Genomic DNA, 25,295 nt, shown 5'->3' with positions numbered 1-25,295 from the left:
GGCATTTACTTTAAAAAAGTTGATCTCACATCGCTTGGGGAGGCTTCAGCGTCCAGTGTGATGGGGTCTTGGCCGTTGTTCACTCCATTTACGGGGGTTCAACGGCGAAATCGGCCAGCCACTTACCTCCATCGGTGCCGATCAGTGCCTGATATTCCGGGGCCGGGGGTTTGAATCTGGTAGGGGGACGAATTGACGTCAGCTGAGCCACGCTCATGATGCCGCTTGGGCAGACAGCTCATGGAGAGTCTAGGCGTCTAAGAACAGCTTCATGAGCTGTATCAAAAAAGCATATAAGGAGAACTGCACTGGACAAGATGTCCTGGATGTTGAACTAAGGTATCACAACGCATCTTTGAAGCAAATCTCGTAAACATCATTGCAACCACGTAAAACGTACGTCTTCATCTATCGAAGCTGCTGTTTTCAAACTGACGATGCCATCACAGATATCTCCACGGCAATAACCAAGCAAGAACACATCTCAAAGCTTTCAAACTCTCCCTTCCCAAGGGTCAATAACGAAACACAAGACAAATCATGGGTTCCTGCTCCAGCAAGTCCGGCGATCCCTACCAGTGGGGCTACATAGACGATGGCAAGGGCTGGACGGCGCGCCCGCGGTCCGAGTACATGAAGACACCGGCATATAACAAGCACCTGCGGCGGCAGATGAGGGAGGAGTCGTATGCTAGGGGAGGGAATGGGCATATTTCCATGGCGGAGCAGTCGAGGAAGCAGTGGTGACGAGGAAGAGCAGCCGCAAGAGGAGTAAAGGGGGACGTTGTGAGGGCATACATCTGATGGATGGATCTATTTGAATCTAGTTGCAGGATTTGATGTCAAATTCTAGAATGGCTTTGTCTGATGAAACTTAGAGACTTGAATATCAACATGTTCTTCTGGCTTGCCAAGGTTGCCTCACTATACTGAGCCAGAGCGCGCTGAGAAGCCTCACTTTCGAGCCTGGTGCTCCTCCAGCAACGCCTCGAGAAGTTCAACCTGGCTCTTGCGAACAGCAAGCGACCCAATCGTCTCCCTAGCCACCGAGCGATCACACTCCGCCGGCTTCCTCATCCCATCCTCCGATCTGATGCCAAAAGACATACCGGGCGTCGGCACAAAGCAGTTATCCTGGCTCCTCGCCGCACGCAGCTGGCAAATCTCACTCTTGCGGCACGCGTCGTCGCACTCCGGCACGTTCCACCCGCGCGTCCTGCGCGCCCAGTACGCCTCAAACGCAGCTGGGTCGTTCTCCAGCGCGACGGTAACGTTGTGCCAGAACGCCGGAGTCAGCTCCGCGTCCGCGGGAACGGGGGTGTCGAGGATGGTGCCGAAGGTCTCCTTGGCGGCGTAAGAGAGTTTCCACACGGGTCCGGTGGTTTGGAAGGTCGGGTCGGTCATGTCGGCGACGTAGGTCTCGATGTCGAGGATGCCGAAGGTGGTGGGGTCGATGGTGTAGATGCGGAAGGCGGGCATGCCGGAGAGGGGGGTCATGGAGGGGGCGATGTAGGATGTTGCGACGGCGTTGGAGGCGGTGCGGTGGGTGTAGTTGGAGTAGCTGATTTGGAAGTGGTCGAGATGGGTGTGTCCTGGGTTGTTGTCAGCTTCGACGTCGTTTGGGTGAGAAGGGGGTTACTCACCGAAGAAGAGACCGGCGATGGTTGACTTGTATCGGTTGACAATCTGATCAAAGTAATTCGAACCATCGTGAAGCGCATCTGACGTGCCCATGGGCATGTGCCCAACCAGAAACACGCGCTCGCCAGCCTTCTCCGCTGCATCCAGCTCCCCGACGAGCCACTTGAGGTGGTCACTCGGATCCCTCTGCACATCCTTATACAGCCAAAAGTTAAGCGTGTATCAAAAGTTCGTCGACACCGAAATCACCCTCAACCCCTCCCTGGGCGTCTTGACCGAGTACGCGCCAACCGACTTCGCCTCCGCCGGCGCCCCGATCCACCTGCCCCACGCCTCGGAGACGACATCGTACAGCCACTGCGCGCCGGCGCCGAGGTGCGTCGGCGGGATGGCGTTGGCGGGGGACATCTCGTGGTTGCCGACGGTGCCGTAGATCTGCAGCCCCGCGTCGGACATGTGCTGGTACGCCATGCTGATCTCGGCGGAGTTCTGGGCGACGGTGGTGTTCCAGATGGCGTGGTCGACGATGTCGCCGGTGAAGAGGGCGAAGTCGGGGGAGAGGGCGTTGATGGCGGCGTACATGCTCTGTTCGAGGCTCAAGGGGGCGCCGCAGTTGTGGTCGCCGAAGGGGCCGGCGGGGAAGTCGTTGTTGCCGGGCTCGTCGGCGGGGGTGTACGGTCTGGACGTATCCGATCAGAATCGTCTTCAAGGACAATATCGGGAGAGTCTTGGGGGAGTTACCTGCAGCACATCGGCTTGGAGCAGTTGGCGTTGGAGCCGGTGACGTAGAGAGGGTCGATGTGGATGTCTGAGAAGTGAGCGATCTTGAAAGGGGCGGGTTTTGTTCCGTTTGAGGAGACGTTTGCCGGGAGAGGAGAGGTGATAGTCTTGGGGGGCATGGGGACGGTGTACGGCTCAACCTCAGGGTAGTCGCAGAGGCCGAGGAGGGTTGTGCAGAAGACCTGAGCTGTCTTGCTTCCCAGGGTGAGGTCGCGGAGACTGGCAGCAATGACGGGGCCTTCCAGAGCTAGAGTGCCGTTGCAGACGTCTTCATCTTCGGACTTATGACGCGCTTGTCAGTCTGAACAGGCATGACTCTTGAGAGGAACTTACAGACGCGGCATTGCAGAGCTTCTGCAGGGCGCCGACGAAAGTATCGTCACCAAAGTTTGCAAGCGTCTTCAAGATGAGAAGGATTCCCTAAAGAGACATGAGAACGACTTCGTGGAGGTCTGAGAAAGAAAGCTATGTGCTCTGACTTACTTGACATCCCAGGCAGTTGTTGTTTCCTGTGAGACTGTCCCAAATGCGTTCAACCGACTGCGGAATGTCCACATCAGGGATGGCTGCCTGCCGGGCGACTGCGATGCTGGTGGATGACTCGGCTCCAAGGAAGCCAGAAAGGGTCCAAGTGCACAGTGCCTGTCCCGCGATCGAAAAAAGTGCCGTAGCCTTTTGCATCTCGGCGGCTGATAGAGGTTTGAAATGAGCGTTGGGTATTTGCAAGACACAGAGGACAGAAGCGAGTGTGGTGTGCGAGGGATGAAGGGCAGTGAGTGAAGACTTCTATCCCGAGGATCATGATGGAAACCGACTTCATGTTATAGGAAGGCAAAACCCGCGAACGCATGTCGGTTGGTCTGATTCACTGCTTTGAGCGGACCGCAGTGGATAGCAACAGTCTGCCCGACTCCGTTCCTCTTGGCACCCGAATATGTACAAGCTGGCGATCATATTAAGCGAGTGCGAGACCAGAAGACACCATAACCATCGGCGGGGCCGGAGCGGCTTGATACTCCGACTTGCTAGGTCTGTCTGGCCTTTCACGTCGAAGTGCTGATAGTATCTTGGAGCCTTCCGATGCATTTATATTTGATGAATTGGCAAGATCAGCAAGGCTCATTAACTTCAATTTCGTGTCATGAAATGAAGCTTCGGCGCTCGGAGTTGGTCTCGCAGTTCATTGTTAGTCACCATTTCGAGTCGCATGAGGTAGCTATTGCGCCACAGAACCCCTGAAGTGCATACCGCTCTTCTCAATCAAACGCAGTTGATGGAATCCTCCCTGAGGTATTCTTGTTTGTGACTGTGATATATTGCAGTATGTCACTCGAAGCTGAGGCGCATGCATAAGCTGAACTCAATTGACAACAACCAAGGTTGAGCCACAGAGGTTTTGGCACTCAGTATTCCCTTAAGAAACAAAACATACGTTATGTGAATTGAGAGAGAACTGCTGTTGAATGATTTCGGTCCTCGGAAAGGTCGGCTGCTTGATTCTGTTCATGCTGCTTCCGAATTACGGGGCCCACTTCTCGGTCCTCGGGTCTTGTCGAGACGGACCGTTATGGCCGGGGTCCGCAGGCTCTCAGGTGCTATTGATGTTGAACTCCATTCTGTGCCGAGGGCCGCTTATTTTACATCACAAAAGTTCGAGTGGGGACCTCCGTCCAATGTAGAAATCTTTCGCCGGCAGAGGTCATCCATTCAAAAGTTAAACCCGTAGCGCGCGGTACCTTATTCAATCAGTATTACTCGGGCCGATGACAAATCCATCCAAGTGGCATGCACTTTCAGTTCTCAACAACGGATTGACATCATCTGAGTAATACCTAGCGCAACGGTCTCCAGATCTAGCCAAATTAGGGAAACCTAATTTCCGTCGAGTTTAGTGCAAAGTGCAGCTTTCATTCAGGGTTCTATCCTTTGTCAGATTAGTCTACGCTAATTCCGTACGATACCGAGAATCATAGTCGTAAATGGTGGTGTTCAGAGTATGAGATGTAATCAAGCATTTGTTGTCTGTTGTTACAAATCACGCTAATGGCCAGGCTAGCTGTCAGTAACCTTAGTAGTACCTTGGCAGAGTATTTAGACACGAGGACTTACATCTTAGAACTGAATTATTACTATGGCTTCTGGTCATTGCATCTCTTTGACATTGCAGCGCAAAACAATTGCCCTACGAAACTGTACTGCTATACGCTATGAAGCTTTACAACACATTACAAGCATGGCTGAGCTGCCTGACCGTGGCTCTAGCTGCTTGCAACGACACTGAAAACCCACGCGTTGACTTGGGTTACGCGACATACGAGGGCACCGCGCTGTCCAACGGCGTCAACCAATTTCTCGGAATGAGATTTGCCGCGCCTCCTGTGGGACAGAACCGATTCAAGCTTCCACAAGAGGTCATTCAGGAACATGGCATTGTATCAGCGAAATCGGTAAGAACTGCACAACACCCTGGCGAATGCTTGGACTGACACCAACCAGCATGGATCACTTTGCCTGCCAGTCGATGGCCTCGCGTTCACCCCGCCACCTGGACAAAATATATCGGAAGATTGTCTTTTCATCGATGTCTACCACCCGGCGCATGTCAATGGCACACCGGCACAAAGCCTTCCGGTCATGGTCTGGATTTCCGGCGGGGGATTTGTGCAGTTGCTCAATGAGAATTACAACGGCACAGGGCTGGTCGAAGCTAGTAACAATGGTGTTGTCATCGTCAGCTTCAACTACCGCGTCGGCCCTTACGGATTCCTTGCCAGCGAAGAGCTTCAGAAGGAAGGAAGTCTCAACATTGGCCTCCACGACCAGCGCGCCGCCATGAAATGGGTCCAACAGCACATTGCAAAGTTCGGCGGCGACCCCAACAACGTCACCCTCTTTGCAACATCCGCAGGATCAGGGAGCGTGCTTCTGCACACTCTCGCCTACGGCGGACATCCTCCCGAAAGCGACAACATCAACTGGCGCGCTGGGATTGCACCAGCCGTATGGCTTCCCTCTGTCCACAAAGTCGAAGAAATCCAGTACCAGTACGATCATCTCCTCAATGCCACCAACTGCAGCGATCTTGCGTGCTTGAGGTCGCTCGACTCAGACACGATCCAACGGGCGAACCGCGGCTTCCCGTTTCCCGGGCAGGCGAACATTCCTCTGTTCCCTTACGGCCCAGTCATCGACGCGCATCTGCTCACGGGCACGCCGTCTGAGATGCTTCGCAATGGCAGTTTTGCCAAACACCGGCCGCTGATCCTGGGCTCATCCAGCACCGAGGGAACCATCTTCGCAACCCAAGCCAACACTACGAAAGACGTCAATGACTTCCTCAAGACACAGTTTCCCGATCTAACAGAGGACGATCTGGCACAAGCCAATGCTCAGTATTCCTCAGTGCCAAGCACTTTCCCTGGTGTCGACGTGACAAAGTCCCCCAAGTTCTACCAGTTGTCCCAGATGTTTGGCGACATGGCTTTCAGCTGCGTTGCGTCAGGATTTGCTGCTGGACTGAGCCAAGGGGGGGTTGATGTTTACCTCCTACGCGATCACGTTCTAGACCCAGTCGAAGTTGCAGCGGGGTTCATTGTTCCGCATACCTGGGAGTTGCAGGCTGTTTGGGGACCACAATACGCACCGCAGTCGGTTGCGGTGCCGGGCGCTGATAGCTACGATGTCGGTGGCGTCAATCATGAGATGGTTGGAGTTGTCCAGGCTTACTGGCTTAGCTTCGCCAGGACTGGTGGCAATCCGAATACCGCAAAGGCCGCGGGTGCACCTGATTGGAAGCCATACCGACATGGAGAAAGACTCAAGCTGCAGACAAACTCGACGACGATGGAATACTTGCATGAACAGGAGTCAGGACGCTGCGCATTGTGGAGCAAGCTTAGTGCGAAGACACACATTTGAAGGCGTTTGGTGTGATTGAAGCTAGACCCTGGCAGTGTGCATTTGTTTAAATATTTTCACTAGATGATTCAATGTTACCTGTGTCTAATCTACTGCAATGCAGATTTCCTTGGAATTAGAGCACTAATGGATCAAAATCCCTACTAAAGGTATAGCTCTAGCATCTGCTCAAGCCGAAGTCCTTCGGATCGGAGTCTCAAGAGCTCGGGTTTAATAATTGAGTCTGGGCGTTTTCTCCCGCCCAATGACAAACTCGGTGTTCGTTGCCCATTCGAATCTACTCTCGAAGGAACGCTTCGTAGAGACATAGTCCCTAGTGATAGAGGCCGGAAGCAGCCGCTCATAAGTTGCACACATTGAGGTGTATCAGAAACGTGAGGCAACGTGGCATGTGAAAGCACATGGCCGAAGTATTTTGTGATTGTATTTGCTATCTTCACGACATGGGAATCATGCTGATTGAATAACAAGCGGGAGAAATGTTCGTGGTCTCTGCTCGGGTTCGAAACAAGCTGGTGAGTGTTTCCCGGTAGCCTTTCCCAGACATCGCATTTCAGCAACAGCGTCCTCCATTATTTGCAAGCCGGGTCGTCCTTGCAGGTGAGCTATCAACTGGTCAGACTTTTCTCTTTACCTTATCTAAGCCCAGAGGGTGAACTTACGTAGCAGCAAAGGGCATAATCCCGACCTTCCAGAGCTGGCGGAGGGGCCGCAGCGACCTGTGCAACGGCGACAAGGAGAAGGCTGACGGTGGCGAGGAATTGCATTTTGAATTAGAGGATAATTGAATGGTCGTGACTAGAGTAATCGGGTCGAATTGTTACTATGGGTGAAAGGAGGATTGAGCATCGTGGGGTGAAGATGGCTTTTATGCTTCCTCCTAGATCAACCGTGTAGGGAACAGGGAGTCGTAAGAGTCAGGTTGCAAGTCAAAAATCCCTCAAAGACTTGACATCACTTGATCTCAAGTCATGGCCTGGCAATCATTGCCGAGGCTTGTTTCCATAATCTTATCAGATCTGTTCCCGTCGTGGCAACTGACGGCTAAAAAAGCCGTTCCCGCCTTGGCTGTACCCATTCGGGACCCCAATTTGGAGAGAAATAGCAGCATTCATTTAGCAGCCGATGGGATAAGTTGCCACCAAGCAGGGAGATCCTTCAAGCATGAACATGTCTGTTGCCAGAGCATGTTCTTGTAATCTTATCAGATCCGTTCCTATCCAGCCATTGGTTGCTGGAAGGGCGCTTGGCCCTGGCTGTACCCATCCTTAATACCACGATGTAGCGAAAATATGGTGATGTTGTGTGCTAGAGTTATTGAGCATCCGGTGGGATGAACTGGGACTAAGCTGATGGCTGCGAAATGCTCACAGTGAGTGATTCGTCGTCTAATTGTGGGGCCTGGAGCAGATATTTTCGTCTTATCTGATGGTCTTCCTTGGTTATGAGGCCAAATGGCAGCATGTTTGTTGATACCTTGAATTCTTTTAGAAAGGATTTTCTCTTACTAGAACACTTCAAAACTGGGCAATAAAACCGATAATGATGCCTCCTGTACCGATGATTGAATGCTTAAAGCATTTGGCCAGTAAGAGCACTCTCTTAGGCCCAGATGCGCAGCCTATTGCCAGTCTTTTATTGCCAGTTATTAGGACTTCTAGAGGTCTCAGCCCCCCCGTTAGTAGTCCCCCCCGCGGCGACCCAGGGGCTTCAAGTACTGGTAACGGGGTTCCTGGCAGAACTTTTTAGAATGCTAGTAATTAAGCAGAAAATGATAAAAAATGGACGTTTTGGCTAGTACTTGGCCCTATCTAGCCTATTTCAGCTATTGGTATAACAGCCTTTTTATATAATCCTGGTAACGGATTATGAACGCGTGGGCTAGGCTCTGAAGGGTAAAAGTCCACAGTATGGGCTTAAAAACCCGACTTGTGGCGCGCTGAATAATCTAGCAACTGGCTTCTAACCACTCGCAATGGGCTGCGCATTTGGGCCTTAGCTTGTTATACTTGTAGAGTAGAAGGAACATTAGACCATACGCATGAGGTGATGCATCGTCTATTTCAAAAGTTTGATGGCATTTCTTGAGGGAAATATCCTGCGGCATTGTTGATTCTTCACGAGTGAGGCGGTCGGAAGCTTGCGATGCGCCTCAAGCAGGCCCGGAAAAAGGTCCGGTGTAACACAGGAACAAGTGGCGTTCGGCTCCGATGCGATCGGCCCCGTTACGTGGAGCCGGCGCCGTTGCTGTTCCGCCGGTATTATGCGCGAACAGCGATTAGACTTTGCGCGAGGGTGTTCTTGCTGGCAGAAACGATATCCATCCCATAAAGTGCTGCATGACGCCAGCATAAGAGTATGCGTGGCACAGCGAATCAAATATTGTGTCTGTTGATCGACAATTTTTCTCAGCGAATTGCAAAATTCGGTGAGACCAGACTTGGAGTTCCGGGTACTCAATATGCTGGCGTCATGTAGCACTTGATTGGCTAATTACTGCTTTCGTTGACGAGTAGAGCATGGGTTAATGCCTATATAGTGTTTCCCAAGGTGTGCCCACGAACTAGAATTTTCTCAGTCTTTTCACGGGCGGGCTGCGCCGTACCCACAAACTCAAAAAAACGAGTGGTACGGATATAAGGCATCTGGCGGTGTTAGGCCATCATAGTATCCGGAGATCAAAGAAATGGGGTTGCGATTTCCCCGGATTTTCTCGTAATTCGCCTGACTAAGTACAAGGATTATCCTGTCCGCGGAACTGGCCGAGGAATTCCGAACCCATGTCCCGTCGGAATGACACCAGACAATCAAGTTCCGAGCTTGCATCTCGTTCCGTCGAGGGTAATCCCTAGAAGAGGGGATTCTTTGCTTGCTAAAAGTGACATCTCACATTAGGCAAGGACAGCCCCTCATTCGCAACACTGACTGGCTTTCCCCTTCGCGGTCTAGCTTATTTATTTGGCCAAGTGCTCCTCCTACGGGAATCAGTATTGCCTCTCTTCAGGTAATAGAACTCCTCGATTCCAGCGGCGCTGTTCATTTTCCACAACATGGGTATCATAAAATTGAAGGCCGGAAATGGTCCGGCCACTTCAAGTACGTTATCCCGTGGATTCTCACAGCATTGAAAAACTGGGCTTACATTAAGATGGTAATTAGTCGAGAGCGGACTGTTTATCAACAACGAGTTCGTCGAAGCTACGGCGGGCGAAACATTGGACATCGAGAACCCCTTCAACTTGGAGAAGCTAGCAACACTGTCCGCTGCTCAGGGGGCAGATGTAGACTTGGCTGTGAAAGCTGCTGAAGCCGCCTTCTATGGAGGTTGGAAAACGACCCTTCCTCCAGTGCGCGCAAAGCTTCTACACAGGCTGGCAGACCTGATTGAGCAGCACGCCGACGAGCTGGCCCTTCTTGAAGCCCTGGATGCCGGAATCCTTTTCAACGACTCGAAAGGCTTGCACGTGCCCAATGCTGTGTCTACTCTTCGTTATTTTGCTGGTTGGACTGACAAGATCGATGGAAAGCTTTTGCAAATACCTGAGGGCACAGCTTACACTCTTCGAGAGCCCATTGGGGTGTGCGCAGCCATTGTGCCATGGAATTGTCCTCTGTAAGTCCCGGGTATTCTGTCCGATATTTTGAAGCAAGCTGACGCGGATTCTCTGCCACCTAGCATGATTACTTCATGGAAGCTGGGACCCGCCATAGCCGCGGGTAATACTCTCATCATTAAGACCCCTGAGGCGGCGCCACTATGGGGGCAGAAACTTGCTAGCCTGGTCAAGGAGGCAGGCTTCCCCGCTGGCGTCATCAACATTCTGTGCGGCGAGGGTGCCATCGCAGGAGCAGCGCTGTCAGCACACCAAAAGGTGAAGAAAGTATCCTTCACTGGAAGTACAGCCGTCGGCCGACACGTCCTCCTATCCGCCGCCAAGTCCAACCTCAAGAAAGTCACACTCGAGCTTGGCGGCAAGGGCCCGTCCATTGTTTTCTCCGACGCGGACTGGGATAATGCGCTCTTCTGGACATCATTAGGCAGCACAACCAACAATGGTCAGATCTGTGCCTCTGGATCCCGAATCTATGTGCAAGATACTATTTACGACAAGTTTCTACAAGCATTTACTGAACGAATCAACAACGCCGTACACGGCGATCCTGTTCTTCAGGAGACAACCAAAGGGCCAGTCATCAATGCATCCCAGCAAAAGAAAATCTTTAGCTACATCGATGGAGCCAAGAATGATGGAACGAGGCTACTTCATGGAGGGGAGAAGCTCGACCACAAAGGTTACTTTGTTCCCAACACCGCTTTTGCTGATGTACCTGAATCTGCGGCGATCATGAAGGAGGAGATTTTCGGACCAGTTCCGGTAAGTGCTTTATCCCAGCCCATAAGCTGGAGAAACGACACGAAAGCTGATTCGGGCTTCAGAGCATCGCCAAGTTCTCCACCGAACAGGAGGCAATACAAAAGGCCAATGATACCGATTATGGCTTGAGTGCTGCGGTGTTTACAAACAATGTAAACATAGCTCAGCGGGTTTCAGCGGCCATTGAGTCCGGGCAGGTTACCATTAACTGCTGGGGAATGTTGCATGCCAACACTCCATTTGGAGGTGTTAAGCAGTCAGGATTTGGGAGAGATTTGGGCGAGGAGAGCCTTGATGGCTGGCTGAACTCTAAGACGGTCAAATACTTCAACATTCCTGAGACTTCCAAGTTGTAGGTCAGCTACATCAACCGCAGCTGCGTATGTAGCTTCACCTTAGGTAATCAAATTTGAGACAAGCAAACAAACAGTATGAGGATGTTCACAGGGTATATAATTCCATTCACAGGTTAGAAGCTTGCCATGTTTCTCCGGATGGAGAATTGGCAAGTTCGAACCTAAGCATGCAGATCCACGCGAATGGGGAACACCATACGGCTCATGGTGCATTTTGATAGCATAGTGGTACAATATTGGACAGCATTGGACAGCTCAATTGTTTTGGTTAACACGAAAGTTGGCGTTGAAAAAAGTCAGACCAAGATTTGATGTTCCCCCATGTCCTTCATAATATCTTGCCATCTCGCTGGTGTGGCAAGACCACTACGGACGAGATCTCGGTGATTCCATACCGCCTCGAGTATCTTTTCGCCAGACTTGGTATTGTAAATTCCAAGTAGGTGCATGCTGTACCATCTGGAACGAATATAGTCGCGCTGATCTAGGAGATCAAGCTCCGCCCCAAGCACCACCAAACACCAACCTAGGTTAGCTCCTGGGCCAAGGGCATCTGGAACCTGCGTCAGAAGTTGAAGTGCTGTCTGAAGAGACTCCTCCATATCCGACGTGAGTGGCTCTTCGACGCCATAAGTAATTCGATAAACATATAGGTGTGACGTGTGCCTGAATATTTCGGCGGTGGCGATCATCCGCCGGCGCAGCTCTTCTTGCTCCAATCCCACCGTGGCCGAGTACTTTTCTCGAGCACCATCGCACAGGATTGAAATGACTGGATTCGAGGTATCCTTCATCTTCGTTGCTTCAATTGCCTTTTGGAGGTTCTCAGACCGCCTGTGTATCTCCTCGAGGGGGATTTCAGCATCGTAGGCGGCCTTCTGTAGTTGCGAAGCGGCGCACTATCACCTCAATCAGCTGCGCCTGAGCTTTGATTTAGGAGTCTAAATGACTTACCATCAGCTTGGGTAACCTGGAGGAGCATCCGAACAACGCGTCGATCGAGTCATTCTGCGCTCCATCTGAGGAATTTGGGCATAAATCAATCCACGACTCAACCTCTTGCATAACCGGTAATCCCACATTCAAAGCACACTGGGTTTCTATGAGACACACCCAGGTCTTTAGGAACGGGTCTAAGTCAGAGTGATCTCCTCGAGAGCGAATCCACCCCCGGATGGCGTCAAAATGTCCTCTCCATCGCGGAGTCCCTGAGAACACCTGGCAGGTTTAGACAAGTCAGCGAATAATCGTAATTCATGTGACGGGGACAGTGATCAAATCTTTTTGGTTACCTCAAACGACACTAAAAGCAGCATGATGGTGAGAGTGACGGGGCTGTTCAGGTCACTCGAATTTCCGAAACGGCCCTTGAGGGCTGCGGCGGCGGCCCTCAGGTATCGGCGCGAATCTTTGTCGCTTATTTGCTGCCAACGACTGTGATGTGAGGATGCGACAGCGAGTGCAGCATTCATTAGACCGGAATCATGAAGTGCAAGTGGTAACAGAGAGCGATAACCGTTCTCATTGTAATCGATAGCCAGCGCGACGCGAGCGAGGTTTTCTAAACGAATATATCAGCATATCAAGAACATGCGAGCGAGCCTTGATGGTGATAGATAAGAACTCAGGTATTCACACGTACTCATAAAATGCTGCATGAAATAACTATCCTGTGACGGAAGCCCCAGCGATGACAAAGCTTGAGGCACGCAGAATTGATTTCGGGGTAATGTCTGACGAGTATCATAGTTCATGCTCGGAAGCCCTCGCGTATTCGAGGATCCATCAGATGTTCGTCGTGGTTTCTTCTTTCGGCAAATAAAATCTGCGGGCCATCGCGGCCTGATGCCGTAGCCTTGACATCTTATTCCCCTTTCGGCACAATTCCTGCATCCTAGAACGGAGCACAAAGGTGATGTCAGCACTCGATCGGCGTTCAATCCACTAGGTTCGTGAAGAGGGTGAGTTGGTATAGTTGTAATGTGTTAACGGTGAGGAAACCACTTACGCGGCAAGCTGAGATCGCATATGCGTTTTTGCTTCAAACATGTCCAACAAGCACCACTATCGTTTTGTAATGTCGTTGGAGGAAGATTCCGCGCATCCGCCATTGAAAAGGAAGATTACAGAGCACTGCCTGAAGTCCGCTGACCAAGGTTGGCTTGTGAAGCTTCCAGTGTCAGCACAGAATGGGTCGTTTAGATGTGTGATTTGCGATGGGCGGGGATGCGGAGATGGCGTGGACTAGCTCGAGCGCTGACATGTTGAGGTGGCAAGCATGAACCTGTAGACGGGAAACGGAATCAGAACGAGTCGCAGTTCCGAACAACCTTCACTTCCCCGCATTTATGTTATCTTCATAGCTATCGTCTTGCGCATGGACTGTAGCCGGATACCCCGCGTGTTATCATTTGTGCCAGCGGAAACCCTTGTCTGCTTGCCTGTGTCCAATCAGAGCCTTCGATGACCATCCCGGATATATTGCATAGCTGATAGAATGGAGCTGGACTGACTACCTCTCTCGCATCTGACTTGGGCCATACCCGTTCATGGTCAATGCCCCCCGATCTCATCCGAGTCTCAAATCACCTCACCCTATGCGGCTTTTCTTGAGAAAATTTTTTGCATGTCGACCATATCTCAAATTAGGATCGAGCCTAGCATGACTACATAAAGGGATTTCTGCCACTGCTAAGGCCTATGTTCATCTCCGCCCATAGACTGCCGCTCCCTGTCATGAGCTGTCTTAGCAGTCGGGAGTCAAAATCTTCCTGGTATCCAGAAAGGTCGGCAAAAGCGAAAGGATCTGTAAGCGAATCGACAAGACCTATCGGATCAACGAGGGAGACTTTTCCTGCATCCATATTTTGGCTCATCATACTCGTCTGAGACATAGACGGCAGAATTGCTTCAGATGACTCTAATGAGCCTCCCACCAACCCAAAGGGATCGCCGGTATTCTCTCCACCGTGAAATTCCAATGCATCGCCATCGTCTGTGTCTGAGCGGGTGGACTCCTGCCTATGGGGCTCTATATCCTCCGAAAGATGACGGGCATAACTGTGAAGCCAATTTTCCTTACATTGAGAGTCGTGACCGGGTTGAATCTGAGCTTTATCAGAATGCGATTGATGATTTCCTTGGCCGCATGAGACGTCCTCACGAACTCTTCCTTGAGCGTTTGACACGCTACTGGGGATAAGCGGCACCCACTCCGGCTCCTTAATATCGACATATCTACTGAAATAGGTTGAGAAAACATCTTCGACAGGGGAGCCACTGACTTTTTTCAGGGAAACATTGATATCGTGGACCCGGATCAAGACTTTAATCTAGATCAGATTAGGTTTTAATGTAGCTCCAGGGCGCTTGCAGGGTCATAGTGACAGGTAATTCAACATACCCAGTCATTCGCGGGAGTATAAAAACTGCTCGCAGCCCCTAAAGCAACGAAAATGAACTTCAGGGTGTCTGCTATCCAAGGACTATGGGGCCTTGAGGCACGGTGAAGATAATTGACCAGGACAATTGCACTCTGCATACATGCATACCCAACTACATGAATATTCTGTTAAGGCATGTTAATAAGGAAGCAAAACGACAGCAAAGTTCAACTTGAAATGTAACTCACCCGAAAGAAGTCTCCTTGCCACACCAATTCTTTGCAGATGGTGCAGATGGCTACTGCGCTTGCCTGACAGCGATGCAGTCTCTCCTCAACAAAAAGCTGTGGTGCAGCTGGAAAGTTTAGTTGTCTGGAAGATGCTTCCGAATTTTCGTGGTCAGGCCCGGTTCTCTTTGGAATTGGAAGAAAGTTTCGGTTCAAGCAGATAACACAGCAGTGCCAAATCAGGGAACACATGGCACTCTGGGTGCGCTGTTCCTGTGGCAGATTCTCGTCCTCGGATGACCCGGGATGGAGTCGTTCCAGCCGCTGTAGTACCAATTGTTCTAAATCCACCTGGTAAGTCCTGAATGGTGAATGCAGGCTCCAGGGCGGTGGATTTTGCTTCGAGAACCCTGAGGAACAATAGAGCTGGATGCGAGCATATAACTGGAGAAGTTCCAACAGCTGCGTGAAGAATTGATTGATGCTGGTGTCACAATTAGGTTCTTAATCAATCTGGTCATTCTATGTCGGACAGCGTGGCTGCAAGGAGGAATAACTGAAAGTTATCATCATTTCCGAGATTTCGAGGTATTTCTGGACTCGATTTAATAGTTCGAGATTTCTCAAGTTAACCTCTTCGTTTAATAGAGCTAGTTATACTATACTCTTAGCTAGTGCTATTATCGTGATACCCTTAAGTATCTGAGGTAGCTTTACGCTTAGAGGAAAGTATAAGGTAACTTACTTCTAACTTACTTATTTAGATTAATAATATTCTAGTATATTAAGATCTACTTTTTAAAAAACTTTTTATATTAAACTCTAATTTAAAAAGAATTAAACTATTTTATTTATATAAATATTATATATATATTATAGTTAGTTTATAATAGTTATAAATTTAATTTATATTATATTTTTAAATTATTATTTATAAAATAAATTATAATTTTATTTAATTTATTTTATATTTATTATATTCTATTTTAATTTTAAAACTTTATTTCTATAATTATTTTTAATTTATAATATATTTTTAATATAATAATAATTAGTAATTTAAATATTTTCTATAGATTTATTTCTTATTATAATTTTTTAGTTTAATATATTACTTTTTAAATAGAAATAAAAATTAGAAATATTTAGAAATATATTAACTTAAATAATATTTTTAATATTTCTTTTAATTTAAATAAAATTAAAAATATATTTTTATTTAATAACTAAATTTAGAAAGAAAATAAAAAGTAATATAAATATTATAAAATAAAATAAGAAGTTTATAATAAAATTATTATTTTATATATTTTTAATATTTTAAATACTTAAGAAACTATTATAAAAAGTAATATTACTAAAAATAAAAGCTTTAGAAAAAAAAAGTTTAAAATAATTATTAATAACTTATTACTATTAATATTAGTTATATTTATTTTTCTTATAAAAAGATTTATAAAAGTTTTTAAACTTTATATTTTATATTTTACTATATATATAGTTTATAAAATAAAATATATATAAAAAGAGTAAATATATAAAGTTTTAAATAAATAAGTTAAAGATATTATTTTAAAAAAAAAATTTATATTTATTTAAATAAAACTTTTTAAATAAAAATTATATTTTTTATATTTTAATATATATTCTAAAGTAATATTATACTTTAAATAACTTAACTAATTTTATTATAATTTATAAAAAATATATTATAGTTTTAAATTAAATAAGTTTTATTATTAATTTTAATATTTAGATTAAAAACTTTTAAAATATATTTTTTAAAGTTTCTTAATATAAGTTATTAGAAATATAAAAAAGTTTTATATTAAGAACCTTCTTTTAAGTAATTTAATATTATTTTACTCTATTTTAAATTAATCTAAAGTTTATTAATATTAGTAAATAAAAATATTTTAATATTAAGATTTAAAATATAAGTTAATATATTAATATATTTAAAAACCTTTTTTATAAAAATATAATAAATATTTATTTAAAAAGTTATATTAATAAAGTTTTTATAATATTAATTAAATAATTTAATAATATAATTTTTAGTAATTTTATTTTAGAAAGGTTTTTATAAAATAAATTAGTTTTATATTATATATAGAAGAAATTATAAATAAATTTTATTTATTTATAATTATTTTAAGTTTATTTTTATAAATAAAAAAGTTTATATAAACTTTAAAAAAGTAACTTAAGTTTATTTTAAAATTAATAAACTAAAATATTTTAAACTTTATATTAAAATAGTTTATAAGAAGTAGTTTATTATAAAGAACTTTAATACTTTTAAATTTAAAAATAATAAAAATTAAAATAAAAAAAAGCTATTTAAAAATAATTTTAATAAATTAAAAAAATTAATTACTATTTTTATTTTTAAAATAAACCTCTTATTTTATATAATAACTTATATTATTACTAAAGATATTATTATAGAAATTATAATAAAAAGAATAAAAGCTTTTATATTAAAACTTAAACTTAATAAGATCTATATAATTTATATTTAAAGTTTAAAAATCCTCTCTAATAATATAATATTAAATAACTATAATACTCTCTATTTAATTAATAATATCTCTCTCTTTAAAAAAAACTTTATTATTTATAAAATAAAAAAGTAAATTAAAATAAATATAACTTTATATTTTATTATAATAAAAAATATAAAGGTTTTTTATAATATCTTAAATAGAGTAAATAGATTTTAAAACTTAATATTTTAAAATATTATTCTTATAAATAACTTCTATATTAATATTATTTTAAAATACTTATTATAAAAAATAAATATTTAGTATTTAGGATTTAATAATACTTTTTATATTAAAAACTATAAAAATAATATAAAAATAAAGAAGTTTTTAAAAAAGAGTAATATTATTTTTATAGATTATTAATTTTATTTCTTATATTTTAGTTCTAAATATATCCTTTTTAGTAATACTTTAATTATAAATTTATTAGTTTTTATAATAATTTATATAAAGTAATATTTTTAAAAACTTATTTAAACTTATATTAATATTATAGAAATATAATATTTTTATTTTAGTTATTTTAACTAAAAAGCACTAAAAAAACTTATTCTTAATACTTAAGGAATAAAGATTTAAAATATATTATATCTTAAATATTAATATTATATAATAATATATATAAAGTAAGTTATATTATAATATATTTTAAAATAAAAAATAATATAACTTTTTTATAAAGTATTATAAAACTTATTTAACTACTTAATAAGTTTTAATATAAATAAATAGTTTTTAGTTATTAAAAATAAATATATAAATTAACTCTTTATATTTTTATATATAAATAAGATTTAATATTTAGTTTTTATTATTATTTAAACTTTTAAATACTAAATATAAAGATAATATAGCTTTATATTATATAAGATTAAATAAAATAGTAAATATATTATAATTATAATTAATAAACTATTAGAATTCTAAATTTAAATATTAGAAATAGAGATTAAAGTTAAATAAGCTTTTTTATATACTAAAAAACTAAATAAAATTATAAAATAAATAAGTTAAAAATTAATTATAAAAGCTATTATAATATTTTAAATAGTAAGCTTTTTATTTAACTTATAAATTAAAATAATATAAACTATAATATTCTTTTATAATATAAATCTTTATTAATATTATAACTAACTTTTATTAATTTAAGTTAAAAAAAACTAATTAAAAGATTATATTAAGTATTATAAACTTATTTATAAAGTAAACTTCTTAGTTAATTCTTATTCTTAATAAAGAGAGGTTTATATATATAGTTATAAAGTATACTTCTTTAAAAAAGAATATAAAATAAATAAGAATAAATATAACTTTAAAATTATAATATAAAAATATATTAAATACTTAATAGATTATATAATAAACTTATATAACTTCTATAAAATTTAAATAATTTTATTTTAAGAAATTATTATTATATAAAATATAACTTTTAATAAAAAGATATTTTACTTAAAAAATAATATAAAAATAGTAATCTAAAATAAAAAAGTTTACTTAATTACTAATAAGATATAAGAATAAATATTCTTTATATTTTTAGAACTTTAGATTCTAAGAATATAAAATAAAACTAATTTTATATTAATAATAAATAATAAAGTATTATTATTATATTTTTTCTTATTAAAAGAACTTTAAATAGTTAATAATAAATAAAAGAGATAGATATTAACCTTTAAGTTAAATTTAAACCTTATTAAGATATATAAAATATTAAATTTAATATTATTATTAAACTTTATTTAAAATAATAATATAATAGAAAAAACTTAAAATATTAATAAAGATATAACCTTTACTAAAAATATAATCTTAAATAAGATATATATTTAAATAGATATACCTCTTTTATAAAATCTAAATATAAAAGATATTAATATATAACTACTTTTATAAAGTAATACTTTTATTTAGTTAGTATAGCTATATTTAAGAACTAAAAAAGAAAATACTATTAAAGAAAAATTAGAATAAATATATAACTATACTAACTTAAACTAATTTAAAATTATAAAACTAAAGTAATCTCTTTATTTTAAAATATACTTTATATTCCTCTAAATAAAATAAAACTAAAATATTTTTTTTAAAATATATATATTAAAATAATAAAAAATACTTAAAGAAATAAACTAAAGATATTATTTATTCTATTATTTTATTTTTACTTTAGTTTATTAAATAAAACTAAAATATATATTTATAATATTAAATAGAAAAATCTATATTAATTAGTTTATAAAGTTATTTAAAACCTAAAAAAATATCTAATATATATTAAAGTTATTTTACTTTTATTTTATTAAAATATATAATATTAAGATTAATAAACTTAAAGAAATAAGTATTTAAGATATTATAAATAAGTAAAAAATAAAGAATAAATTAATACTTCTTAAATAAGTATTTATATAAACTAAATTAATATAAATATTTTAACTACTATAAAGCTAAAATATATATTTAAAGTAACCTCTAAGAAAAGTATTTTTTAAAATAAACTTATATTATAACTTTTATTATAAAAATATTTAAAGTTATAATAGCTTTTATAATATAATTTAATTTAATATTTATTAATTTAATATTATTAATATATTTCTAAATATTATATATAAACTAAATAACTTCTTTATTATTTATTATTTATTAAATAACTTTAAAAAAAATAAAAAAGTTATTAAACTTTAATATATTTTATATAATTTTTATAATACTTTTTTATTTTAATATAAAGAGTTTTTAAATATTTTTTTTTATTTTAAATTATATTTAATAAGTAAAAACTTATATTTTTTTTTAGTTTTATAATAATAAAGTTTTTATATTTATTTATATTAATAATATCTTTATTTTATATTATAAAGATTATATAAAAAAAATAAAAAAAGTTATAAAGAAAATTAAAAAGAAATATAAACTAAAAAACTAAAAGTTAGCTTAATAATATTTAGAAATTAAGATTATTTATAATTAAATAATATAAAAACTCTATTTTTTATATAATTAATATATTAAGTAAATTATAAAAAAGTTTAACTTTATTAACTTTAAAATACTAATTATACTTCTTTTTTTTATTTTATTTAAAAAGTTTAATAGAAAAATAAATTTATAATAAATTCTTTTATATTAAGAGAAAATTAAGTTAATTTTCTATATTTTAATTATAATATAGCTAGATATTATATTTATTTATATTTTACTATTATAATTCCTAATAAACTTATTTTTAAGATATTATTAAGCTATAAACTAAATAATTTAATACTTATATTATATTTAATATTTTATAATTTACTTTAATATCTTAAAGAGTAAAATAACTTAAATATTATTAATTATAAGTAATATATTATTTACTAATAATAAAGAGATATAAAAGTTATATTAAGGTTTTATAATATCTTTTTTTTAGAGGTTTAATCTAATAAAAAGCTATATATTAAAATATAATAACTATATTAATAATAGAAGTAGAGCTTCTAAATTTAAAATATATTATAAAAAAAACTATAGTTTTTAAATAGTTTTTTAGAAATCTTAAACTTAGCTTTAAAGATATATAAAAGATCTATTATAATAATTAATAAATAATATAATTTATAATAAGTAAAAAGGAATATATCTTAACTTATTTCTATTATATAAATATCTAAAATATATAGTTTTATTAAGAATATATTAAGTAATTATTTTAAGTTATATATTTTCTTATTAATAAAATATTAATTAATAACTTTATAAAAATACTTTTTTATATAAAGTTTAAATAGTTTAAAATACTTCTAAACTTTTAAGATATATTATAAATAATAAAGTAAAATAAAAAAGAAAATATAAATAATAAATAAAGCTTATAAGCTAAATTAAGTTTATAGTTATAACGCAGCCCCCCTATAAAAAGACTATAGTAAAATTCACCCTATATACAGGCATAATTCTAGAAACACTATATAAGTACCTTAACTTATACCCTCTACTAATTAAGGAAAATTATATAGAAACCCTATATATTCCTACTAGTAAGTAAACCCTTATATAAAATTGAATGCATACCTTAGCTAAATAGACTAGTAGAATAGTAATAGCGTTAGCTGTACAGCGTGGGGCTGGTAGCGCTGTACATAGTAGGGCTGATTATATTAGGGCTAAAAGGGTTACTAAGGCTTTTATAGTAACGCTACTATAAGAGAGATAACTCCTTAATTAAAGAGGTTGTCTGTGAACGCTACTAAATAGAGATAACTCCTTAACTAAAGAGGTTATTATAAGAGGTTCTCACAGCTAGAAGCATAAAAAGCTCTGCTGCGCGCAGGGCTTATACCTTTCCCTCTTCTTCTTCCTCACTAACTTACAACAGATCCTTCATAATGTCCGCACCACGCAAGGAATAGTGCGGCTAAGATTAGGAGAGTTATAATTATGTGACTGAAGGCTGTGTGTATTGTTAGGAGGCGTGGAGTTAGGAGGTCTGTCTATTAGATTACAGGGGTTAAAATAGCGCTTCTTAGCTGCTAGAGGGTAGCCTAAATAAATAGATAATCCGCTTAATAAGAGCGATAGGCCTTATGAAAACCGCGCGTAGAGTGTTTACTTATATTTAGGGATAAGTAATTAATATATATCTAAGTTAATTTATTAATTAATAGTCTGATTTATATTAACTAATATGCTAATAAGCTATTTATAGTATTAAAGAACAGCTTATAAGTATATAATAATACCTCTAAATAGTAAAAAGATCCCTCTAAAAAGCATAAGAGATTAAGTTCTTTAGATTAATTAAGTCTAAGCTTTTTATTACTCCTATTAGTTATAGTATATTATAAACCTTAAGAGGTTCTCTAAGAGTACTATTTAGGCTTATAAGTCTACTTTCTAGAAGCTTATAGTACTTCTAAGACTTCTCTATATCTCTAATTACTTAGTATAAAGAAATATAACTATAATAGTTCTCTATAAGAATAATATAGAGACTCCTTAAGTAATAGAACTTATAGATCTCTCTTAAGTAAACTATACTCTCTATAATAAACTTAGAGTAAATTATAGCTTCTTTAAAAAGGAGTAGGATAGTATAATAAAAAGTATATAAGAGGTTTAGTAGTTTATAAAGGAGATAGTATTTATAAAGCTTTTATAGTATTACTATATTATTAATATAAGTATTAATAAGTAGCTTTATAAACTAAAGACCTATATTAGCTATAGTGAGAGAAAATAAAAGACTTAAGTAATCTCTAAATATATAATAATAATTATAGCTTCTAGTTAAAAGTTCTTCTTAATAAAAAAAGATATAGAGGTATAAATCTTTTAATAAGAAAATATAATCTATAAAGAGCAGAACTATAAAGTTCTAAATAATTTAAACTCCTCAATTTAGTTTCTTAAATATATTAGTATACTTATTTAGAGCTACCTTAATATATAGATATCTACTTATTATATAATTAAGCTCCCCTTAATAACTTAATAGAGCTTTATAGTTAGTAAAGTTATTTCTAATACTTAAATATATCTTATATACCTTAAAACTACTCTATAGAAGTCTAAAGTAAGTAGAAGTATATTTAGCCTTATAGTTTAAGATAGAGAACCTTAACTAAGTAAATCTAAGTAACTTAACGAAATAACTAACTATAAAATAAACTATAGAAGAGGCCCTTAAAGAGGATAAGACTTAAAATAACTCTTAGTAGTAGTAAGAACTTATTAAAAGTGAGAAAAATCTCTTTTAGATACTTAAAATATAGAGAAACTATATTATAAACTATATTATAATATATATACTCTCTCTAAATACTTTTATATTAATATTATAATTTAACTAAAAGTGTAGGTGCCCTAAATAGTTATTTAATATATCCTTAATAGAAGAATAGAGAATAATAAAGCTTTTATAAAGTATATCTATAAAGTAATAAAGTATACCTTAAAGTTAGTATAACTCTATAGGAGAGCTAGAAAGTATACTAAAGTAGTATTTATAATATTAAGAGAATACTCTCTTATAAGATCTATAATATTAAACTTAAGCTCTATAATATATATATTTAATTATATAAGATAGTTTACTACTTTATAAGGCGCTTTAGTAAGAGACTTCTTATAAGCTAAAATATATAAAGTCTTTATTAAAGTATATAGTATAGCTAAAATCTTAATAAAAAGCATAAATAGTATAATAAAACTATAACTATTTAATATAGCTCTATATCTTAGACTTATTAGTAACTTAATATCTCTATAAAAGTTATACTAGAGAGGGATATAATAGGATATAAGCTTTAGTAATAACTATCTATAGAAGTTAGATTATATATTTCTATACTTACTTAAGAATATTAATAACTAATATATTCTTAATTATAGACTACTTAATAAAGTAGCTCTTATTATAATTATACTCTTACTAACCTTTATATAAAATAAAGCTTTAGAACTAAAAAGAAGATATAACTATATAACTTTAATATATTATAAGCTTATTAAGGGATTAGTAAAGCTTTAGTATTAAAAGCTTAAACACTTAAGGCTAGAAGCCTTTTAATATCTATTTAACTTTATAAAAAAGGTTTAAATATTAAATAGGTACTTAAGAATCTTAACTACTAATTATAATATATATAGGTAAGAGAAGTTATATTACTAAGTGTAATATACGCTAAGAGAAGTAGTTATATAAGCCCTTCTAAGTAAGAAAATTACTTTAAACTTCTATAACTATAAGGAAAGATATAAAGGTTATACCTTAAGTATAATTATTATTAATAAAGCTTTAAGTTTAGCTTAAAACTTCTATTTAAGAAGTAAGAAGATAGACTTACTCTTTAATACTCTAAATAAATTCCTAAACTACTTTTAAACTATATTTAGTATCTAAATTAAAGAAATTAAAGTAGATAATAAAATATTAAAATATAAATAAGTTAGAGAAGAACTATATATAAGAGGTATTAAGATTAAGCTATCCTCTCTATATATATAGGTATAAAATAGAAGGGTAGAAAAAGTAGCTATAGCTATTAAGTAGTATATAAAAGTAATAGTAATAAATATAAAATTACTAGATATATTTTAGCTAGAAATTAATAAAGTAGCTATATATATATATAACTATATATTAATAGTAAGTTAAGAATAGAAAACCTTATATAAGCTTTTCTATAGCTATTTTTAGTTATAAGAAAACTTATACTTAGTATAGCTAAACCTCTTATATCTTTAAGTATATAAATATTATATATATATAATAACTAGAGATACTTAACTTAAAAGAAATAAATACTAGAAACTTATATTAAGAGCGTTTATTAGTTTTCTTTTAAGCTATATATTAAGTAATTCTTTCTATATATAGAACTTATTAAAAAGTAAAGTATTTACTATATAAGATATAGTGTTTAATAAGAAGAAGTTTTATAATAGAAATCTAATATATATAGTAGAAGAGTTCTATTATAGATTTTAAGGTAATCTAAGAATATATTACTTAGTTTATTAAAGTATCTTATAGTACTCTTATAAAATAGGAAGCTAATAAGGAAATAAATAAGATCTTTAATTATATTAAAACTACTATAAGAGAAGAGATTAATTAAGAATAGCTAGAGAAAATAATACTATATATAAATATACAGTTTAAGCTTTAGCTAATATTACCTCTCTCTCTAAAACTAATAAACTTATTTATAATACTTAATAAAGCTTTTTAAGGAGTTTCTAATATAAAGAGGTGAGAAATAAGCTTATTAGTAATAAAAGTAACTCTTAGAACTTTATTTAAAGCTATATTCTTAATAAGAAGTAATTTATATAAGAATCTTTATACTCTTTAGAAACTAAATAGCTTAAATAGCCTATATATATAGCTTAGCTAGCTTTATATAGCTATAAAGGAAGATTAATTTATAGATATAGTAGAAAGGTTATAAAGTGAGGGGGTAGAAATTAGAAGCTTAGAAGCTTTTAGAAAGAGCTTAAGGAAGTATAAGATACTTTCTAGAAGCTTCCTCTTATTAAAAGTAGCTTAATCTATATATTTATACTT

The 25,295-nt window shown here is 37.0% G+C and overlaps 4 protein-coding genes across 4 annotated transcripts; 2 read left to right on the top strand and 2 right to left on the bottom strand.

Annotated features, from left to right (window-relative positions):
• Nucleotides 1–954: 954 nt before the first annotated feature.
• On the bottom strand, nucleotides 955–3,102 carry SMPD1 (Sphingomyelin phosphodiesterase; the record flags this gene model as incomplete). The annotated part of the gene is made up of 6 exons (XM_036643874.1): nucleotides 955–1,592; nucleotides 1,644–1,836; nucleotides 1,891–2,320; nucleotides 2,383–2,702; nucleotides 2,755–2,841; nucleotides 2,905–3,102. The coding sequence occupies 6 exons, from the start codon at nucleotides 3,100–3,102 to the stop codon at nucleotides 955–957; spliced, it is 1,866 nt and encodes a 621-aa protein (XP_036490552.1).
• A 1,526-nt stretch (nucleotides 3,103–4,628) lies between these two features.
• CGCS363_v012024 (putative secreted lipase) lies at nucleotides 4,629–6,339 on the top strand (the record flags this gene model as incomplete). The annotated part of the gene is made up of 2 exons (XM_036643873.1): nucleotides 4,629–4,868; nucleotides 4,918–6,339. 2 exons carry the CDS (start codon nucleotides 4,629–4,631, stop codon nucleotides 6,337–6,339), a joined length of 1,662 nt encoding a protein of 553 aa, XP_036490553.1.
• A 3,050-nt stretch (nucleotides 6,340–9,389) lies between these two features.
• Nucleotides 9,390–11,071, top strand: CGCS363_v012023 (Aldehyde dehydrogenase; the record flags this gene model as incomplete). Its single annotated transcript, XM_036643872.1, has 4 exons — nucleotides 9,390–9,435; nucleotides 9,499–9,952; nucleotides 10,016–10,715; nucleotides 10,778–11,071. 4 exons carry the CDS (start codon nucleotides 9,390–9,392, stop codon nucleotides 11,069–11,071), a joined length of 1,494 nt encoding a protein of 497 aa, XP_036490554.1.
• A 296-nt stretch (nucleotides 11,072–11,367) lies between these two features.
• CGCS363_v012022 (uncharacterized protein) lies at nucleotides 11,368–12,136 on the bottom strand (the record flags this gene model as incomplete). Its single annotated transcript, XM_036643871.1, has 2 exons — nucleotides 11,368–11,970; nucleotides 12,026–12,136. The coding sequence occupies 2 exons, from the start codon at nucleotides 12,134–12,136 to the stop codon at nucleotides 11,368–11,370; spliced, it is 714 nt and encodes a 237-aa protein (XP_036490555.1).
• Between the last annotated feature and the right edge of the window lie 13,159 nt (nucleotides 12,137–25,295).

The sequence above is a fragment of the Colletotrichum siamense genome (genome assembly GCF_013390195.1).
Source record: "Colletotrichum siamense strain Cg363 chromosome Unknown KSG_Cg363_contig08, whole genome shotgun sequence".
Taxonomy (NCBI): domain Eukaryota; kingdom Fungi; phylum Ascomycota; class Sordariomycetes; order Glomerellales; family Glomerellaceae; genus Colletotrichum; species Colletotrichum siamense.
The sequence above is the reverse complement of the archived record's forward strand: the minus strand, read 5'-3'. Positions and strand labels throughout refer to the sequence as shown.